This window comes from Punica granatum, chromosome 2 (genome assembly GCF_007655135.1).
Source record: "Punica granatum isolate Tunisia-2019 chromosome 2, ASM765513v2, whole genome shotgun sequence".
Lineage (NCBI taxonomy): Eukaryota > Viridiplantae > Streptophyta > Magnoliopsida > Myrtales > Lythraceae > Punica > Punica granatum.
In genome coordinates, this window is record NC_045128.1 from 26596269 (window position 1) to 26616840 (window position 20572).

At 37.8% G+C, this 20572-nt stretch overlaps 2 protein-coding genes across 10 annotated transcripts; one reads left to right on the forward strand and one right to left on the reverse strand.

Annotated features, from left to right (window-relative positions):
- Positions 1-3131: 3131 nt before the first annotated feature.
- On the forward strand, positions 3132-6174 carry LOC116196555. Its single transcript, XM_031526338.1, has 3 exons — positions 3132-3287; positions 3758-4701; positions 5832-6174. Exons 2-3 carry the CDS (start codon positions 3760-3762, stop codon positions 5835-5837), a joined length of 948 nt encoding a protein of 315 aa, XP_031382198.1. The 5' UTR covers positions 3132-3287; positions 3758-3759; the 3' UTR covers positions 5838-6174.
- A 7969-nt stretch (positions 6175-14143) lies between these two features.
- On the reverse strand, positions 14144-20453 carry LOC116196406 (pentatricopeptide repeat-containing protein At2g26790, mitochondrial-like). Of its 9 annotated transcripts, none has more exons than XM_031526106.1 (6): positions 17396-20453; positions 17165-17284; positions 15451-15521; positions 15216-15284; positions 15058-15128; positions 14144-14646 (listed from the first exon to the last, which is right to left on the reverse strand). In XM_031526106.1, the coding sequence occupies exon 1, from the start codon at positions 20180-20182 to the stop codon at positions 17441-17443; it is 2742 nt and encodes a 913-aa protein (XP_031381966.1). In that variant the 5' UTR covers positions 20183-20453; the 3' UTR covers positions 14144-14646; positions 15058-15128; positions 15216-15284; positions 15451-15521; positions 17165-17284; positions 17396-17440. The 9 variants fall into 9 exon arrangements, with proteins under 9 accessions (XP_031381966.1, XP_031381960.1, XP_031381962.1 ...); XM_031526100.1 differs by having other exon boundaries at positions 15451-15645; XM_031526102.1 differs by having other exon boundaries at positions 15451-15670.
- Between the last annotated feature and the right edge of the window lie 119 nt (positions 20454-20572).

Consider the following 20572-nt stretch of genomic DNA (forward strand, 5'->3'; position numbering starts at 1 on the left):
TTAATACTACAATCTTATCATCTTTATTCTAGTCTCAAATATTTTGAACTAAGTATATTATTTATATTTTTATACCGTTATTTCTTGAATTACGATACTATATTGTAATGTTTTTGCAAAACATTGTAAAAAATAACAAATGTAACATAGAAACCATAATTTACTTCAACAATATTAGTCTAAAACATATAGATGCTTGAGTTAATCAATAAATTTAATAAAATTAAACGATCTTATGATATTATTCTTTTTTTTAATTGATTAGTTGAGATCTTACAAATCTATTACTCATGATGTTATTTAAAAAATATATATGTAGAGAGAAGGATTTAATGATAATAAATTTTGCTTAAGAAGAAAAAAAAAGTAGAAGAAAGAATTGCAAGATTAGTTAGAGCCCAAAACATCAAAATTGAAAAAAAAATATTATAAGATTCTAATAGCACCAAATTCATTGTTTCCTTTTGCACTAAGTAAAAATTACGCATAGTATCAATTTGAGGAAAATAAATATACACATGAATATCAAAATGATATTCTACTCTACTTTTGCAGGATGTAATATTTTTCGTTAAATCTATATGTAGCAAAAATATCTTAAATTTGAAATTTTTTTGGAGGATATAAGAAGAAATCAAAAGAAGGGATAAAGATGAAAAACATTTAAAGTTTATTGGAAAAATGTAAAAATGGGGAAAGAAAAGGGTAAAAATAGAAAAAAAAAAGTGATATGCTGCTAAAATATCTTAAATTTGAAATTTTTTTGGAGGGATGTGAGAAGAATTCAAAAAAAGGGACAACGATGTAAAATATTTAAAGTTTATTGGGAAAATGTTAAACACGGGGAAAGAAAAGGGTAAAAATGGGGGGGGGGGGGGGGGGGGGGGGGGGTGGGTGGGTGGGTTGGGAAGAGGAGGAAACTGGACAGGTGTCCTTATTTCCTTACAAATGAGATAAACAACAATTATAGAATATTTATAAGATACTTATTGTGTGTTTGGTTTTAGAGTTAAGTAGAGTTAAGTTTTGATTTTAATTGGGTTGTAATGATTGTATTGTTGAATTATGAGAAAAAATGTGAAAAAGTAATTAATAGTTGGAAAAATTTAGTATTAAAAATTGAATTAAATGGTTAAAAAAAATAAAAAAATAAAAATTGTATTATTGACTTTTGTTGTATAGTGAATAAAGTTAAAGTTAGAGTTAAAATTTTAAAAATCGATTTTAAAACCAAACGGATCGTTAGCAATTTATTTGGACTTGATTCCCATGACAATGACTGGGAATCTAATAATCAAATAATATTAGTCATGCTAATTAATTAATAGGAGAAAAAAGCCATCTTCTTGTATGTTTGAAATCAATCAATCAAACAATGCATATCGAGTATGTAAAAATAAACCAACTTACAAATCAATGGTGCCTTCGCTTTCCCCATATGTGATAGATATATATAAACAATTGGCTTAATGTAATGCATATTAATTAAGACAATTAATCTTAAATCATTATTGAACTTTTAACTTACTCTAATTAAATATTATTGAGATTATTATTTAAAATTTGAAATTAACAATTGAGAAATATTATCATTTTTATAAGAAAATTGGTGTTTCAAATTGTAAATAATTACGAATAAGAAATGATATCTAGAAATATAAAAACGAATTTGTAAGGCACAAGGAAAACAATCACAAGCTATTAGAACTTATAGTCAAATATGAAAAGAAAACAATATTTGAATAGATGGATATCCTATAACCATTTTTCTAGAAAAAAATTTTGAGTGAATATTCGCGGTAAATTTGCATTAACAATTACATTAATATATATTGCATATTAAATAAGAGAATTAGTTGCGAAACTACTATTGAACCATTTATAAATACCCCTGATTTTATTCAAGATTTTAATTGATCTTAATTTTGAATTTAATTATTTAGAAAATGTTATTATTGTTACTATTATCCTACTACTACTACTACTACTACTACTATTATGGTCTTGTAACTATAAGAAAATGATCATATGTATATATTACACTATGCCGGAACCTTGGGCGATGCCACAAGGTCTAGAATTTTTTAAATTATTTATTATTCACATTTATATCAATTCATGTAATACTGTAGGTAGCATATAGATAAAAAAATAAATGATACAAAAGAATTTCTATGAACAAGATTTGTTAATTTACTCTCAATTGTTCCTAATATGAAGGTTGTTAATTAATCGAATTATTTAGGGTCCTTCACAATTATATTTGAAATTGGTCGAACTTCGTTCTTCCCAATCCTAAATGCCGATCACATGAAAACATACCAACTTTTGATTTTGTATCATGTTTAGTACAAATATCAATTTCGCTTTTAACTTCAGTGATTTGCTAACGTGGCACTTAACTATCCCACATGGTTCACCGAAATTAACCTAAATGGGCTCTAACATAATCTTTTAAATAGGTTGTTCTTGGACCCTACAAAAACTGTGGTGGCCTTCGGCGCCCGACCGCCCAAATAAAATAAGAAATCGTGAAAGTAAAAGGAAAAGGGCGACCAAGAGTTTTTATTATATAAATTTCAAAATTATTATTCAAAATCTCTTATCTTAAGTAAGGTCTCAAGTTTTAATCATGTGAATAAACAAAGTCCAAAAGAATTTATTAAATAGGTGGTTAGTGACTTTACAAAAATAATGGTAGCCTTTAGCGCCCTATCGTCCAAATAAATAAAAAGTCGTGAAAGGAAGAGGAAAATGAAGCCAAGAATTTATTTTAATATAATTTTCAAAAATTAAATTTAATATCTTTTCTTTTTAAGTAAAATATTATATTTTAGTTATGCGAGGGGAGAATATTTATGATTAATAGAGAGTTTTCACGCACCCACTCTCCTCCATATTAGGACCTATTTTCATTATAGGTAAATAAATGGGACACTAATGATGGAGTCGCCAGGGATTTTCTACTCTGAATAGTGAATACAACAATTAAATATTGAACGGCTGGACCTAAAAAATTTTATCATAATTTTTTTCATTGATGTTGGCAGATTGGGCTCCCATCCCCACAACAGACGTGGCTCGGAGTGAATGGAGAGCTAGCTGGGCTCCCCTCCCCTCCCCTCCCCTCCCCTCCCCCACCCACTTTATTAACGTGTAATAGATAAAGACGCTCCCTAGCCTTGGCCTGACGCTCCCGCTATCATCTCTCTTCTGTATTCTTCTCCTTCTCCTTCGCCATCATCTTCTTCTTCTGCAGAGCTTCTTTCTCATCTAAGCACTCACAGGTGAGCTGAGCTCTGTGTTCACTTCGCTCCCATATTACTTCAGGGTCTACTCTCTCTCTCACATTAGATGATGTTCTACTGATCGTGGTGATCCGGGTCCCGATCCGGGTCTGATCGGGGGCTCGGCCGTCCTGCTTATGCCTTTACTCTGGCATTGGATTCGCTAAGACTCATTAGTTTACTGTAAAATGATTGCTCTGCAGTGGAAATGATGACTGATTTGTATGCGTGTGATCCATCACGAGTCTCTCCATTTATCCCTTTTAAGAGCTTGATCTTGTTACTGCATCTCTTATCTTCGTCCTGTTGATTTGGGTTCTCGATCCGAAACCCGCTGATCAGATTTGCGCCGGTTTGAGTGCTTGATAATGTGTTCTAACTTCTGGACCTGTTCTTTCTTTGGGATAGGACTGATTCTTGCATTCTGTGACTGTGTTATTGTTTTTTTGTTTTTGTTTTTTGGAACTAAGGCATGGCATCCTCTGACAAGCCGGAGATTGTCGATCGGGACGTGAAGGACAAGGACAAAGATGGGGAGAAAGAGGAAGGGCAGGGTGGGTTCATCGACAAGGTGAAGGACTTCATCCACGACATTGGCGAGAAGATCGAGGAGGCTATCGGGTTTGGGAAGCCCACTGCAGATGTCACCGGGATCCACCTTCCCTGCATCAATCTCGACAAGGCCGATATAGTCATTGATGTACTCATCAAGAACCCCAACCCTGTCCCCATCCCCCTGATTGATATCAACTACTTGATCGAGAGTGACGGGAGAAAGTTAGTTTCGGGACTGATTCCCGATGCTGGGACGATTCACGCGCGCGGAGAGGAGACGGTGAAAATACCGATGACCCTGATTTATGATGATATCAAGAACACTTATGATGATATCAAGCCTGGGAGTATCGTTCCTTACAGGATCAAGGTCGATCTAATCGTGGATGTTCCCGTGTTTGGGAGGCTAACTTTGCCGCTTGAGAAGACTGGAGAGATCCCGATCCCTTACAAGCCTGATATTGATCTTGAGAGGATCCGTTTCCAGAGGTTCTCGTTTGAGGAGACTGTTGCTATCCTTCACCTGAAGCTGGAGAACAAGAACGACTTCGACTTGGGCCTGAACACACTGGACTATGAGATCTGGTTGGCTGATGTCAGCATTGGCGGGGCAGAGCTCCAGAAATCTGAGAAAATTGAGAAGAACGGAATTGATTACATAGATATCCCAATCACTTTCCGGCCCAAGGATTTTGGGTCTGCTCTTTGGGATATGATTCGAGGGAAGGGGACGGGTTACACAATGAAGGGAAATATTAATGTGGACACGCCCTTTGGAGCGATGAAGTTGCCGATTAGCAAAGAGGGAGGAACTACTCGCCTAAAGAAGGAGGATGATGATGACGACGACGACGACGAGGTATGTTTGCTCCACATCTTCTTTTTGATATGTGAAGGGACTTGTTACTCCGATCTGAAGTCAAATATAATTTTATACAGCAAAAAGTATTTGTCTGCACAAGTTGAAAGGAAATTGTGACAATCATATGAATAGGGCTGGAAAAAAAATCAGTACTGCTCTCTTTATCGGTGAATGTTATACGCTCATCTTTAGGCATGACATTTGCTGCCCTTAAATGTCGTCTATTCATGTGATATCAAAAACTAAAAAAGGTTTCATGTCATAGTGGAAGACATGTTATTTCTACTGTCTCGGTTCCAATCTTTTGGATGTCTTCATTTGATAATGATTTATTAAAAAAGAGGTCATTCTGTGAATGAATGGACTTTGTCGATAAGAAGGCGTTTTTATTGCATATAGTTAAACTTCATTCCTGTACTAGTTTTGCAAACGATGTACTGTCTTCTCGCATGTCCTTCTACTTGTACCTTCTGATCTCAGATATGTGAAATTAAGATGTTATACAGTAGAGTCGTAGGATGAGCAAATCATAGAGGATTCCTGAGTGCAAGAAGAAACTCAGTGGACGGTTCCACTTTGAAATGAACTTGGAATTTCATAGTTGTTCATGATCTCGTATGTTAGAGTTCAGGATCTCGTATTACGCGACTTGAGATGATTTTGGACTAGTGAAAGAGACTGCAAGTTGCTTCTTACAAATTTGTGCCATCACATATTCCAATAAATACTGGTTTGCTGTGCTAGTGTATTTATCGACTGGTTAATTTCCAACTGTTTGGATCTCTCTACTATGTAGGAGCTGCTTGTTTTTTCATAAAGTTCTTTACTCTGTCAATGGTTGGTCAAGTTGGTTCGGGCTGATGTCTTTATGACATCTTGGGCGCAAATTGAGTGGAAACAGATCGGAATGAAAGCAATGTAAAAGAGCAGTCTCGACTCTCGTCTCCTATTATGCTTGTGTTCCATCTCTATTTCCATTCTTCCATACTAAACATGGCATTTTAAGTTCCAGAGGTGGTAAGGCCCTTGATTGGCAATAACTATTATGTTTGGCATCAAGCGTGTGCATGACCGTGCACTCCATCTTCCTGTCACTCATATTTTCTATTTTCTACGTCGCTTTGCAGGAGTAATCAGTGAGCATCGGCCGGAGTTGCTTCAAGACATTCAGTTCCATTTATCTATTTGTAGTCTTTAATGAATAAGAACATACTGGGCGGTTTTTGATCTCTGGCATGTGAACTTTGGAGAATTTGGTGTGTGTGCCAATTATATCTGTGTGATGATCTCCCCTTGTCATAGCGAGCTCGGGTATTCTGGCCATCAAGAGTTGGAATCGCGTATATTTGTCCTAGAACTCTGATGATCCAGCACCGCCGTTGTAGACATCTTCTCCATCATTGGTTTGTTCAATATGTCTATGATATATTTATAAGGGACTCTTTGATAGGCAGATACATATTTATTATCTGTTCGCGTTATAATCCTTCTTTGCAGATGGGAGTTTGGGAGTTGATCCAGAAGCACATTTTTGTGGCCTGTCCAATTTCTCATCCTCATTCCATCGTTCTCTCTCTTTTTCTTTTTTTTTTCTTGGGTTAGGTAACATACCATCGTTCTTATTTGATTCTAATCCCGAAAATTGGGCCCTAATGACACCGCCATAATTCCTTAATCATCCAATTTAAAATCATTTGCCGATCTAATTCCACGATCCAATGGCTACAAACTCGTCCCCGTTGAAACTGATGCGATGGCAGTCTGTTATATTGGCTAGATAGAAAAAGATGGATGGCTGCGAAGTAGTAAAAAAGAGGGACCAAGAGCAACCTGTGGTTGCGGTTTCGAAAAGTGAGTCGGGTCGCTTTTTGATATCAATGCTCAGCCTTTATATAATAATAATAATGATAATAATTGATTGATTGGTTTCAGTTTAAAAATTGAGGCTTGTGAACAATCATATTGTATAACCATATGTATGACTAATAGGCTCACTCTGCGACGTGTAACTAAACTATGGATTATGAATGATGGCTAACTGATGCTTACAAATGAGGATTTGTTTGGGGGAACTGACACAATCGATACGTTTGTAAAGCTTTGTTACACAAATTATAATTTGTCACAACTTTGTACAAGAAGCTTTAAAGTTAAAATAAAATTATACTGACCACCAATTTTGAGATAATTCACTATTTTGATTTTTTGCCATAGGATTTAATCTGTTTATTTATCTTACTTTAGGTGATTATTTATTATTATCAAAAATATTTCTTAAGAAAAAAATTTAATATGAATACTTTCATCTTTTTTTTTTCCTCCTCAAATGATTGAATTAATATTTTTTTCATGAAATATCTTTCTAGTTTTCTTTGTTTCATTATTTTAAATGAAGTATAAAACCATAAAAAAATTATATCTTTTTGGAATTAAATTTTTACTATTGTACAAATGAAATTATGAGTTCGTTCTCACTATCTTGAAATCTAAATGGGATCCATCAAATATCTCAATAAAGTTACCAGCTATTTGATTTACTTTTGATTTCTCTTTATTTGTTCGTACTTTATATATGAGAAAATCTATATGATAACTAGTGTTTTTCTTATTTTTACTACATATTAAGTGCTTTCATATATTTTATTTACAAAATATTAATGATTTTTTATAATATTTATACAGATGAAAATTATGAAATAAAAAGTATATTCTCACAATCGTGAAATCTCAAAAGCAATAACATGTGTTGATATGTTTTACGCTCGATTTTTACATAATTCACTCGAAGACAATTATTTTATTACGTATCACTAAATTTTATACATTTATCAATTACTAAGTGCTTTATTTTTATGCTTTGATTAATTATAAGTGTTTTCTTTTTGTTGCGTTAATTAGACAACATTTATTACCTCTCAAGGTAATTTTACTATTATAGATAGTTGAAACAAATATTGTAGGAATGGATATCTTTATTTTTAGATATTAATTATTGTAACTATCTTTTTTTTTTAACTAGCGGTGCTCTTTATTGAACAAACGACTAAAACACAACTAGCCCATGTGACCAGTACCATTACAAGACTAAAAGCCCATAGTACAATAGATCCGAATACAACAGATCAAAGCATATTATTATATATTACTATTACATATATTAATCGCGGAGCCTGGACACTGCACAAGATAAAATGTGATCTTTTATTTCGCTAATTTTATTATATACCGGTATGTGTTATAAATTATTGAAAATTATAATTTATATTAATAACAATATATTATTAATTATATAAGATTAATACTAATTTAATTTTATGAATAAGATAAGAAAAGGATTACATAAAAGAAGAAAAATATATATATAAAAATATTCCGACCACCGCAAAATGAATTTTTTAATTCAACGTAATCAAGATTCATATGGTGGTTGCATCATGTCCTATATCAATCACATATATAAAATGGATGAACACTAAAATACTACAAAAGTTTATGGTAAGGAAAAAAATGTAGAAACTTGAAGAATACATCTTCGGAAGTCTCATTGCAAACATACTAACATACACTCGCGCAAGCGAAAAATTGAAGAGCTCTAGTGATAGCAATATTATTTAGCGCTTGATTAGTCACAGTTTATGTATAGCACCTCCACTATTTATAACGTATTATATAAAATAATATAGATAATACATCATATCTAAATCTATATAAAAAAAATGATACGATTTGCTTTTTGAAAAGTAAACGTATAACTCATCATATTTATGAAAATATTAATGAATTTATTTTTTGGAAAGTAAAACTATGACCTTATATGATTTGAATATTTTTCAGAGTCGGATCACAATTTATGTGTGATACCTCAGCTATATATAAAATATTTATGAAATATATTACAGAGTTTGTTTAAAGGCCATGATTGCCCCACTGAATCCCCTCCCCCGATCAATCCCTGGTCAAATCCATACCCTCTTTCACTAACAGAGGCAGACTTGAACACTGGTCTGCTTTGTTGTAACATTCAAATTAAACATCTCATTGACCCACAGAGGTGGATAGATCATATGAATTTTATGCTGTGAGATCGCTTGAGTTCGCCTGCAATGGTCAAATTAGCTAAAAAACTTTCAATCACTTGCCACTTTGTCCATGCATTGTTTTTGTTAGGATAAGTTCACTCAGTATTCTTCATAAAATGCTAAATGACACTATTCCATTATTAAGAAGAAATGACACTCCAATTCAATTTCTTAGAAAACTTTGACATGCCATCCATTGACCAAGTTGACCTAAAAAAGAATTTTGTTGAGTCTGAGTATACTGCGACCTCGATTAGGCGGTCGAAGACCACAGAAGACGCCCTCCCTCCCCCAGAAAACCCAAACCAAGCACTTTTTTCTTAATTTTATTTTGTTTTTATTTTTACTTAATTTGTTTAGGTTCCAAAAAAAATTACACTTGTGAAGGGGAGACCAAAACCGAGTCTACGTCAGCTTCTATCACATTTTTTTAACGGAAAGCTGTCATTGTATTATATGATTAAAAAAAAATTCAAACTGTTCATGATGAAATAAAAACAAATTCTGATACCTTGTAAAAAAATGACAACAGCTGTGTTATTTGGTATTGTTTTCTTATTTATCTAGATATCTAGATGTAATTTCCCTTTTCTTTATCTGGCCTTGGGGATTACTTGCCGCCTAAAATTCGCGATTCACTCTCCGACTGTCGCGTGACAATTAGGTTGCTAAGCGTGTCAAGGCACAGTCCCAAAATGAGAGTGGGCGTCCTCACCGGGCTAAAGCATTGCACCACGGTCCCTGGGGTCCGTAGGATTAGCCGGCGACTGGATTTTCGATTGCAAAGGTACAATGATATCGGTCGGAAGGTTGTAGAGGTGTTGCAAACAATGTCACGGTTCCGAGGGTTAAGCCGTTTAAGTTCTCCCAGATGTACGCGTGATAATTAGCCCAATTCTTGTATGAGACTACTCGGAAGCCGATCTTGTGGATAATGGTCACGGTCTAAAGAAAGCTCGTGAAGGGCATGTCTCGGCTAGTAGTAGCCGAAAAGGGACGAGCATTGGCTTGGAAGCCTCGATTTGGGTGATAGGCTCCTAGTCCTCGGAAGATCCGCGTATGGTGTGTCTCGACTAATGCAGTCGAAAATGATGAGTTTTGGCTAAGAAGCCGTAACTCAGGGAACACCTCCTTATAGGTGGGTCTCAGCTAGAGGTAGTCGAAAGGTGGAGTCACGACCTTGAAGCAGATCGTGGAAGGATAAAACCACAATCTCTGGAAGGTCCGTGTTTGGAGGGTCTCGGCTACAAGATAGCCGAAAAGAAAGAGTCTTAAGCCAGGAACCCTTGACTCGATGGAAACAATTCTTCGCTCGGAAGCCTCGAGATGGGTATAAGTGGCAAAGCCGACGAGCGGTGGTGTGCTTCAGAAAACTATTGCATTTTGTAGTAAAAGGTGCATGAAAGATAAGATATGTAAGGTGCTCGAGCAAAAAGGAAAGTGCGGGGAGGATAAGATAAGTAATGTGCGGCGAAAGGAAGGATAGATACGTAAGGTGCGATTGCAAGGAATATAAAGATACGAAAAGGTAAAGACAGATAAATGATACGAGCCGTTTTTGTGTTGTCGTGGGGAGGGGTTACAATGAATCGCCTCGTCTATTCTTATAGGCCGAACCTAGGAGACCTAATCCGAACAACATTTAGCCTTATTCTAATGAAATAAAAATAATGAAGACAATCAATAATTTAAAAGTTACCTAATCAACTAGGTAAAACTAAAAAAGTTATATATAACTAGCTAGAAATAAGGAAATTGCCCAATATTGGAGAATTCTCTTGCCAACCTCTAAGCAAGCCCTAAAGATATGATATATAACCAAGAAAATGTTCCCCGATTGTCCAAATTAAGACACCAGCTATGTTTTCTTGCCTTTACATGCATGTCTAGCCCATCTAAGAAAGAATCTAGTCAATTTCCTTGTGCAAGCTCCTTCCCTTGTGTGCCTGACTATTCTCATGTTTGGCTTGATTTGCTAAGGAAATAATCCCCAGCAGCCACATAGAAACGCCAACTTTCTCACATGTATGTCCAGGTTCGTGCATCGATATTGTCTTGGAAAGAATCAGGATCTTTTCCTTGTGAGAGTTGTTCAGCTAAAACTCTCAGTTAATCCGAATAGATTGGCCCAGCTAAAAGTTGTCATAACCTCCTCCTCGAATACCTAATCCAACAACGGCTTTCCGGATTGGGTAATGCCATGAATCCTCGAGTTGAGTCATCAAGTGCTTGATCATGGGCCGCCTCTTCACACGAGCCCCTTTGTGCATCCAATGGGTCGTGTCGTGAACCTCTAGTTAAGCCCAAATTCGATCAATTAAGCTCGATCTTAAGTCATGTACCTCATGGACTCCATAATTACCGTTAGTTACGAAAAATGGGCGTACACACTTACAATTACAATGTTTGAATAGACAAAATTACAATTGTAAAGAATACTAGCTAAAAATCTATATATATGAATATGCAAATTACAATATTGTAAACCAATATTGTCGTCTTTGTTTTTCGGTTATAAAAGATCGGTTTAATAGGAATAAGAAATAGGGAAATAAAGGGGTACAAAAATTCCATTTATGAGAATTAAATCTCAAAACCTCTTCATTCTATAGCGATGTTACTATAACTAACCTTCTTTTCTTTCTAATTTCTATGGTAAGACGAAACTAGTCTAAGGACATGCATCCATAAACTACTCTTTGTTTGGATTGAGGGAAATGGAGGAAAAAAATTGAAAAGGAGAAAATGTTGTATAGAATTTTTTGAAAATTTTATGAACTTTTCCTTCCCTTCTATCCAGACAAGATCAATGTATATTCTTACCATTAATCTTCTTAAATTTCACTTGATAAAGGATATTAGTTTCTCAAATATATAAACATTTTTTTTTCCTTGAATGTTCTGAGAAGATTCTGAAAAACACCGCCCACCCTTCAAAGTCGCAAAATGCTGGCCTCCTCTGCCAATGGGTAGACATGTTGACTTGGCCACAAAAAGCAATGACAAGGGCCTCAATCAATCAAGACGTATCATCCGGGTCATGCATTATGCTCAATCGAGGCATAGCTAATGGTAGTGGCATCAGAAGATGCATTGAAAAGCCCAGCCATCGAGATATAGTCCGAGGAGGCAGAGGACGCGTGCATCGACACTCGGGAGGCTACGGCAAACAATCGAATTGGGTGGTGGTAAGGGCTTCAAACTAGACAAGGAACATCCGTTCAAAAGTCGCACAAAAAAAAAATCCTGAAGACGCAACACAAAACCAACATGTCATGGGGTCTTGATTATCTCCGGACAATCCGATTATGCTTCCTATCGTAATTTTTTTTTTGGGGATGAATTATGGTAAAATAATTTTGCAAATGGTGCCGACCGGGAAAGGAGTGGATCACACTCGATCCAGATCTTCCTTCAACCTTAATCCTCGGCAAAGGACCCACCCCACCACATCGACTGTCAGGAAGTTACGGTCCAATTCCCCGTAGATGTGAGGCCCACTTGGGTTCCCCAACAAAGGGGGAAGAACCTGATAGAACACAATCCATTAAATTATTAATTCATTTAAACGGCCGTTTTATTTTAGATAGTTCGACTCTTATTTCTTTCAATTAAGATATCGAGTTTGAGTCCTGTAAATGAAAAATATCCACGATTTAGAGATTTTACCGTTTATTTATGGACCTGGCTCAAACCTAATTTGATCGAAATTTATTAAGTTTTCATATATCAAGTGGTACACATCGAGAGAAAAAATATTTATTTTGTCATAGCCGTAAATATTCACGCCCCCCATATTTGAGTGGATTTGGTTCCAAAACAGCCTTCATTCTCTTCAGTTATTGAAAAGTACGATTCATTGACTGTGCAGTGTACAGTGCATGCATGTTACCCCTTTCCCACTTGGGTTTTTTATTTGAATTCACTGAACCAAACCATAGAAAAGAAAAACGTAAACATTACAAATCCAATGAACATTCGCAATCATCAGTCTATGAAACAACAAATTCCAATCCTTCCTCTCCCTCGGCTCCTTAGTTTCTCCTTCTTTCGCTTCAACGGACCAAGCAAAGATTACATCCTCGATGGGCTCCGAGGCCGCCGTGTTGGATCCGAGAGATCCCATTTCCCGCCATAAAGGTATCTGCCTTGCCGATAGTAATTCCCGCAGTCGACCGGTAATGGGGCGACGGACGAGCTACTTCGGGTCGGAGTCGATGGTCGTGCTGATGCTCCTCCTGGCCCTGTCGCTGGCCACGCTTCCCCTGGTGCTTCCGCCATTGCCGCCGCCCCCGCCGACGCTGCTGCTGCTTCCCATTGGCATCCTGGGGCTGCTCATGCTCTTGGCGTTCATGCCGCGTAATGCTAGAGATTTTAGTTACGGCTATACGTAGAACATTGTAGAGTTTTTTTTTTTCCCCCCGACATTTTTCTTTCTTTGTTGAATTTGTAGAGTTAGGATGCAGATGAAAAGGAGAAATTGAAAAGACAGATGAACAAAGAAAGAATTCGTCCATTTCCTTCATGTTCTCATTGTGCAGGCCGTACATACATCTCTCTATTTCTGTTATGAAAGCCACAACTTTTCCATCAATCTCACTTTTTCACTTTTCTTTTTCTTTAATTGGTGGAACAAATAGGGCCACATCCAGGAAAAAAAAAAAAAAGGTTAAATAGAACAGAGTCGGGATATGGAAGCCTCCACGATACCTCCTACCAGCAGACAACTAGGCCGTTCGGTACTAAATTAACAATATGCACACCCGACAGAAGGGAGGTAGCTCGTCTTGCAAGAATCAGTGCGAAGGTTCCCTCTCCTATCCGGTGTGTTGAACGATAATCTACTAGTCTCTCGAAGACCAATCGACCTCGATTTTCAGTTTAGCCTAAGCGAGTTCCAACCCGGAAAGCACTTTGGCTATCATAGACGAAGCATATCCAATAATTTTGCATGAAAGTACTGCTAATCCAATTACCATCTGAATCCCGACTAAAATCACTGCAGTGCAGGTCACAGGTTTTCGCGAGCCGTCCCGTGGGCATTCAGCTTGACCAACCTGCAGCTTGCTTTAACCCAGTGATTATAGTTCCAGCTTTTAATTAGGATTGCAAGACATGTTATCAGCCACCTCCCCAGCCTCTAACAAAAACACCGCAAACCTCGGTAATATGTCGGGCTCAGTCGTGTGTTATTATCAGTCTTAATATGAAACAACATATCCCGAGCCCCAATAGCAAAAGAAAACCAAGAAAATCAAACAAGTTCGATCAAACTAGACCGTTCTCTTTATGCTCATTAAATTTGAGCTTCAAGGTCCATGTTATTACGCCATCAAAAGAAAATGAGCTTCCAGTGAAAATTTTAATTATGATAGTGTCAACGTGATCTTTTATAAAAGGATACAAAAATAGACAATTGTCCTCCAAAAATCTTAAATGACACTGCCCAATAAGCTGCCACAGTTGAAAAAAACGACACAAAAATTGAGTGAATTAATACTCATTCATTCATACTCATTCGGTAATCTAATAGGTACTTTCTCACGTGTATGACGATTTATATAAGGAATTCCTTGTCAAGTCTGATTTAACAGAGCCAGAGAAGATCATTCCGATGACTACACTTGAAGACAGGGCCCTAGCTCCATATGATCAATAGACTTGGATCGAACCACATTGCATTCGGAAGTAGGATTCTCCGAGTGAGATCAAAGCTCCGTTCACCAGCAGAGAATTTGAATTCGGAGGTCCTGGCAAGATGTTTTCTTCCTAAGATGCCTGAGAGGCAGCTCGCAAGGCATTGGAGCCGGCTGCCTTGGGACTTGAAACTCCAACCAATCTAAATCCGCCAGATCAGGTTCATCTGATGATCAGCAACCGTAAAATGAATATTAAGAACTGCTTATGATAAGACGAGAATAGAAGGCCTTTCCAAACACGACCATAATATTGGAGAAATCAAATTACAGAAAAAATATAGCATGTCACTCCAAAGATGTTCTTTTGATGAAAACATCAAAACTTGACCTTGTTTTCTAAGAATTCGAAGATATGTGAGGTTTTAACACATGTTTCACGTCATAAACAGAAAACTGAAATCACTCTCCGAAACTAAACAGATGATCTCTAGTAATCATGTAGTTTAACAAGTCAAAAACTTACAAAGCAGATAAAAATTGACCGCGCGACTCAAATAACCACTGCCTGAGACTCCAGTGCAAAGAGAAGTTATAGGAACAGACTTGAATAGAACTGCTTCAGATTTGGTGGTTACCGCTTGGAGCCATTTGGGTGGCTGTGCTGGAATGCATCGCCTCCTCCCTTTGAACGAATTATCACGAGCCCCTGCTCCACATCGTACACAATGGGTAAGATAAAACATATTGCAATCAAAGGAAAGACATATTCTCTCATAGTTTATTGATTGCTTACATCTTTGCTCGATGTTTCGGTTGTGGTGCTCAACTGCAATGTGTTTGACTGCAGAATCTGTTCAAAAACCTGGCACATGTAGACATGTGGTACTTTTAGCTATTGCTTCTTTGGTCAACATAAGCTTCAGATGTCTAATTAGTAAAGACTTTCTAACAATGTAAGATTTTAGCCGATATGATACTTCTAAGACAATGAATGAATCATCACGTCTCAGTGCAACAAAAATGACTACCTTGTGCTTGGTAGCTATCCCAGGTATCAAAGAATGGCTTTATCGTCCAAGAACAAACATTCACCAATATCCTGCAAGTGTCTCCTAAGATCAGTAGGGGGAACTAGCGAAGGTGGTCTCTGCCGTATGCAAATTAAGTATTGTCCGCCCATAACCATACCAACGATTGTGTGTGTTCCATAAGTGAAGATGAATCTGCCCAACAATTTCCCATTAGCATCTATAAAGTATCAACAAACATAAATATGCTGAGGGTGTTTCCAAGTGAATTTAAAATCAGCTTCTTATATTTTAAAACAGACAAAAAGTTATATTATCCAGAGATTGTTTTTCAAAAGAAATACCAGCTACTCATCACCATCACTGACCAACACTTGAAACCCTTTCAGCTGGCTGCTGACAGCATCTACTAGTTGTCAGTAGTCTGCTGCTACTTGCTGGATTTGGTATGTCAAAAGGTACTTTCAAAAAATTTTGAGAAATAAGTTATTTGAATACAAAAGCAAAATCATCCAAAACAAGAAATAAAATCAATGAGATAATTGGTTCCTACAAAATGTCAAGCTAAATTTGGTTTTCTTTCCCTCAAGATGTCAATGAATTAGACCATAGGATATACCTCAATAATGAGGCTAGGTCCAACAAGGTGGAACAGAATTTTTTAATTCCCTTGCAGTACCAAAGGGGATGAAGTTAGGTGCAAGTAATAAGGAGCAGTAAAGTAGCCTTCAAAGGCGAGATATTTGGCGCCTAGACATCGTGCAACCAATCTCTACTCAACTCAAGCAGTAAAGTAGCCCTCAAAGGCAAGATATTTGATGCCTAGACATCGTGCAACCAATCTCTACTCAACTCGAAAATGGTATTAAGGTATCCTGAAGGAACTTTTCCTTGAACTGAAGCTTTTTGGTCCACCAAATCCGACATCCAGAAGAAAAGGAAAAATGTAGCAAATTTAGCAATAAGTCATAAGAGTTACACTATAGAAGCATCCAAGGAGGCTCGGAGTTTGTTAATGACCAATAGTGAATATCAACACAGTCTATTATTATGCTGTTAACAATCCAATAAGGTCCAAATCATGGAGTTCCTAACATGCTGATATAGCAGAAAGTCCTTAAATTAGATCATCAAATTGCCAGATGCTGACACAAAGATTTTCCAAAAAAAAGACGAAAGAATTGCAGTGGAAAGCAGGCCTTTTCCAAAGTCGAATCACCACATTCCACAACCAACTCAATCCAATGAATAATTGGAAAACCAAAATCATAACATTTGAATCTTTTTCACAGCATAATCATGCAGATGCTAGATTACTTATAGCATTAACACCCACCGACCACTAAATGCCACCATCCACGAGAAATGTATACTAATATCGGCAATTTTTCAAACTGAGTTCTAAGTCTTGAACCGAATACAAATCCTGCAGATAACAATGATGCCACAATATCTACAGTACTAGGAACCAATTTAGGGGCATATAAATAAGATTCATTTTTCTATTAAAAAAATAAGATTTGAACATGATTGTTCAATTTGAATAATCTTTTTCCTGAACAAGATTGTTCAAATTGTTCAATTTGATCAATTTTTTTTTCTATAGAACAAAACATGATTCATTTTGTTAGAACAATTTGAACATATACCTGCACATAAATAACTTCTAAATACCGATTTGCAAGCATCAATTATACTATAGACAAAATAATACCTGGATCTCCAAAAGAAAATGCTTCATCACTTGCTCCATTGCAAGAGGAAATAACTGCACTCCTCAGAATGAGTAGACCATTCTGACCTTGCTCAACTAAGACTCACTCTTCAATCATGCCTTCCAGAATAAAAGTACATATTCAATTGAGCTAATTTGATGATATGACCATCAACCTTCATGGAATCGCCAAAAACAGTAGACCCAGGCAAACTAGTAATCACACTTTACCTCAGAATAGCCCAAGAAGCGAGCAAATATCTCCTGAATTCAAGGCTACTTTTGAGACTTGCAGATCTCAGGCTTTACTTTACTGCACTCTAGAATAGATTTGACCCAATCATCCAGATCTATACCCTTCAAATCCATCTCTTTAGCAATTTGCATTGCCCTTTCTACTTTTTTAAAATGACAGCATCCCAAGATAAGGGCAGTGTACGTAACTGCATTGGGTTGCACTCCCATTTCTTTCATGTCACTTAACAAATTTCCAGCTTCCTCAAGCTTACCCAACTTACAGAGTATGTCGATCATAACAGTATAGTAGAAAACATCAGGTTCTATCCCTTTATTTGTCATCTCAACTAAAACACCTCTAAAGATGTCATGGATCTTAGCATCTATTGCTTCTCTCTTTCTTCTGCTGGTAGAGGACCTTGCTCTTGTTAACTCCGCTTTTGAGTAACCATCAAGCAACACCGTGTATGTTACAGCATTGGGTTGCAGTTCCATTTCCATCATGTCACTCAACAAATCTTTAGCTTCCTCAAGCTTACCCAACTTACAAAGTATGTCGATCATAACATTATAGTAGAAAACATCAGGCTCTGTCCCTTCATTTTTCATCTCAACTAAAAATCTTGTGAAGATGTCACAAATCCCAGCATCTATGTCTTCTTTCTTAGTGAAGGACCTTGCTCTTGTTAACTCTGCTTTGAAGTAACCATCAAGCAACACTGTGTATGCTCTTACATCAGGCTCTATCCCTTTAATTTTCATACTGATGAAAAGATCAAATGCTTGTCGGAAGTAATTTTCGCTAAGGTAACCTCTAATCATTGATGTAAACATGATGACATCGGGAATCAAACCCCTCTTTGCAGTAGCATCAAAGAGCGACCGGGCTTTTCTCAAATGCCCAGCCCGACATAACCCAGCTATCAGATCGGTGTACAGTGCTTTGGTTGGCTCCATGTTGAATGCTGACATCGTCTCAAGCACAAAAAGAGCTCTATCCGCATAATCTCCAATACAAAGATTCCGCAGCAACTTGAAGCAACAATTCTTTTTTACCAGAATTCCTTCTTTAGCAAGCTCGAGAAAAAGATCAAAGGCTTCTGTCATATAGTTTGCTGTGCAATAACCACTAACCATGGCAATACGGTTTTGCACACTTTTATCCTCTAATTTTTCAAAGAATGCTTCAGCTTCCTTCACTTTACCTCCGATGCAAAGACCCTCAATGATCATATTATGTGTCACAGTGTTCGGTTTTAGGCCCTGGTCCTCCATGTCAACCAACAGATTAAGCACCTCAGATACAAGGCCCGCCCGAGAAAACCCACTGGCAAGCACATTATAAGTTACCATATCAGGCTCGAGCCCAGTTGTCTTCATCTCCTCGAGCACGTCCAAGGCGTCCAACATGTTTCCTTGGAGACAGTAACCATTGATCAAAGTCGTGTAGTGCACTCTATCAAGAATCATTTTCTTCCTTTTCATCTCTTCAAGCAGTTTCGTGGCTTCTTCAACTTTCTCCAACTTACACAATGCATTGAGGATGATATTATAAGTCACCTCATCAACGAAAATTCCCGACTGCTCAAATTTAATAAATTGTTCCACCGCTTCTAAGAACATGCCCATTTCACATAAGCAATGAAGGATATAACTGACGATAACACAGTTTGTTTTGATGCCTTTCGACATCATATCCTCGTGAAGATCCATAGCTTGAAGCAAATTTGATGACTTCAACGACTTGCAATGTCCACGAATCAAGGAACCATAACATAGGGCATCGGGGACCATCCCTTGCTCTACCATCTCGTCCAAGACCTGCTTTGCTCGTTCCAGTTTCTCCTCATCACATAGACCCTGAATCACAGCTGCATAGGCATAAACATTGAGTGGAACCTTCGCCCCTTTCCATGCTTGAAGTTTCTGATAGGCCAAATCCGATTTCCTATTCCCGCAAAGGCCTTCAATATAGGTTGTGTAAGCAAAGGTGTTAGGGCTAACTCCTGCCTCCGCCATGTTATGAAAGGCGTTGTCAGCTTCTTCCAAGTCGCCCATCTTGCAGTGCGCCTTAATGACAATAGCATACATGTAATCATTAGGGTGCACGCCTAGCATCTTGAGCTGCTTGTACAGGGAAACTGACACCTGGGGCATCCCATGCTCGATCAACCGGTTCATCAGGAAGTTACACGTGAAGACATGGGGAATGAATCCCCGCCTGTTCGTTTGGAACAGGGCATCAATCGCTTCATCGAACATCCCCTTTGTGACATAAACCTTAACCACTGCATCGAAGACACGGACCACCACTTCGTCCCTAACCTCATGCGACAGGTATTCCAACAAATCGAAGACATCGAAGCCCTTCGACTCCGAAGAAATCAGCTGCCACAATACGCAATCAAGCTTCCTCCGCAAACCCGAAGAGCAGGAGAGAATCGCAACTAGAGCAGAGTAAGTGCAAATATCATGAGAGAAGCCGCGCTGCGTGAGCTGGTGGAAGAAGGACAAGGCGGCGTCGGGGTCCCTCCTGAAGCGGCGCAGCATACAGCTGATCTTTACTGAATCAAGCTCTTGCCTTTGCGGCTGAAACCGATAGAAATGCTGCTGCTGCTGCTCGTCGTCTTCATCGGAGGATGAGCGGTGGGGACAGGGTTCCGACAAGAGGGCAGCCGACCCGGGACTGAAGAAGGCGGCGCGGGCGGAGAGGGGTTTGGATTTGAGTAGGGCGGGAGCCGAGAGAAGCTTTCCGGTTCTGAGAGAAGAAAGAAGCCACATCTACAGAAGTCAGGCCCTCCCAATTCACACGATTGGAGCAGGGCCGGCTTCCATGGAAACAAAGATGGAAGAGCTCAGTGTTCTTCCTTCCGGTCGGAAAGACAAAATCAGGGTTTTAGCTCTTTCAGAGAAATGGGTTTTAGCTCGTTCTCGCTGCCGGCTGAAGTTGGTTGGTCGGACTCTGTCGGGAGGTTAATTTATATTTTAGTCCCTGTAGTTTAGGAAAATCGCAGAAAGTCTCCACTTTGATTTCAGATGTTTCAGAAGGGCCCCCAAGGATGAACAAGGCTTTATTATGACTGATCTGAACAAATTCCCAAGAAGAACTGCAGCTTCAGGTCGTTGCATTTTCTGATCATCGATATCTCAAGAGAGAGGCATCGCTCGCTT

Bases quoted from the DNA above. Each gene is read 5' to 3' on its own strand.
- LOC116196555 (XM_031526338.1), top strand. From the start codon at position 3,760: ATGGCATCCTCTGACAAGCCGGAGATTGTCGATCGGGACGTGAAGGAC.
- LOC116196406 (XM_031526106.1), bottom strand. From the start codon at position 20,182: ATGTGGCTTCTTTCTTCTCTCAGAACCGGAAAGCTTCTCTCGGCTCCC.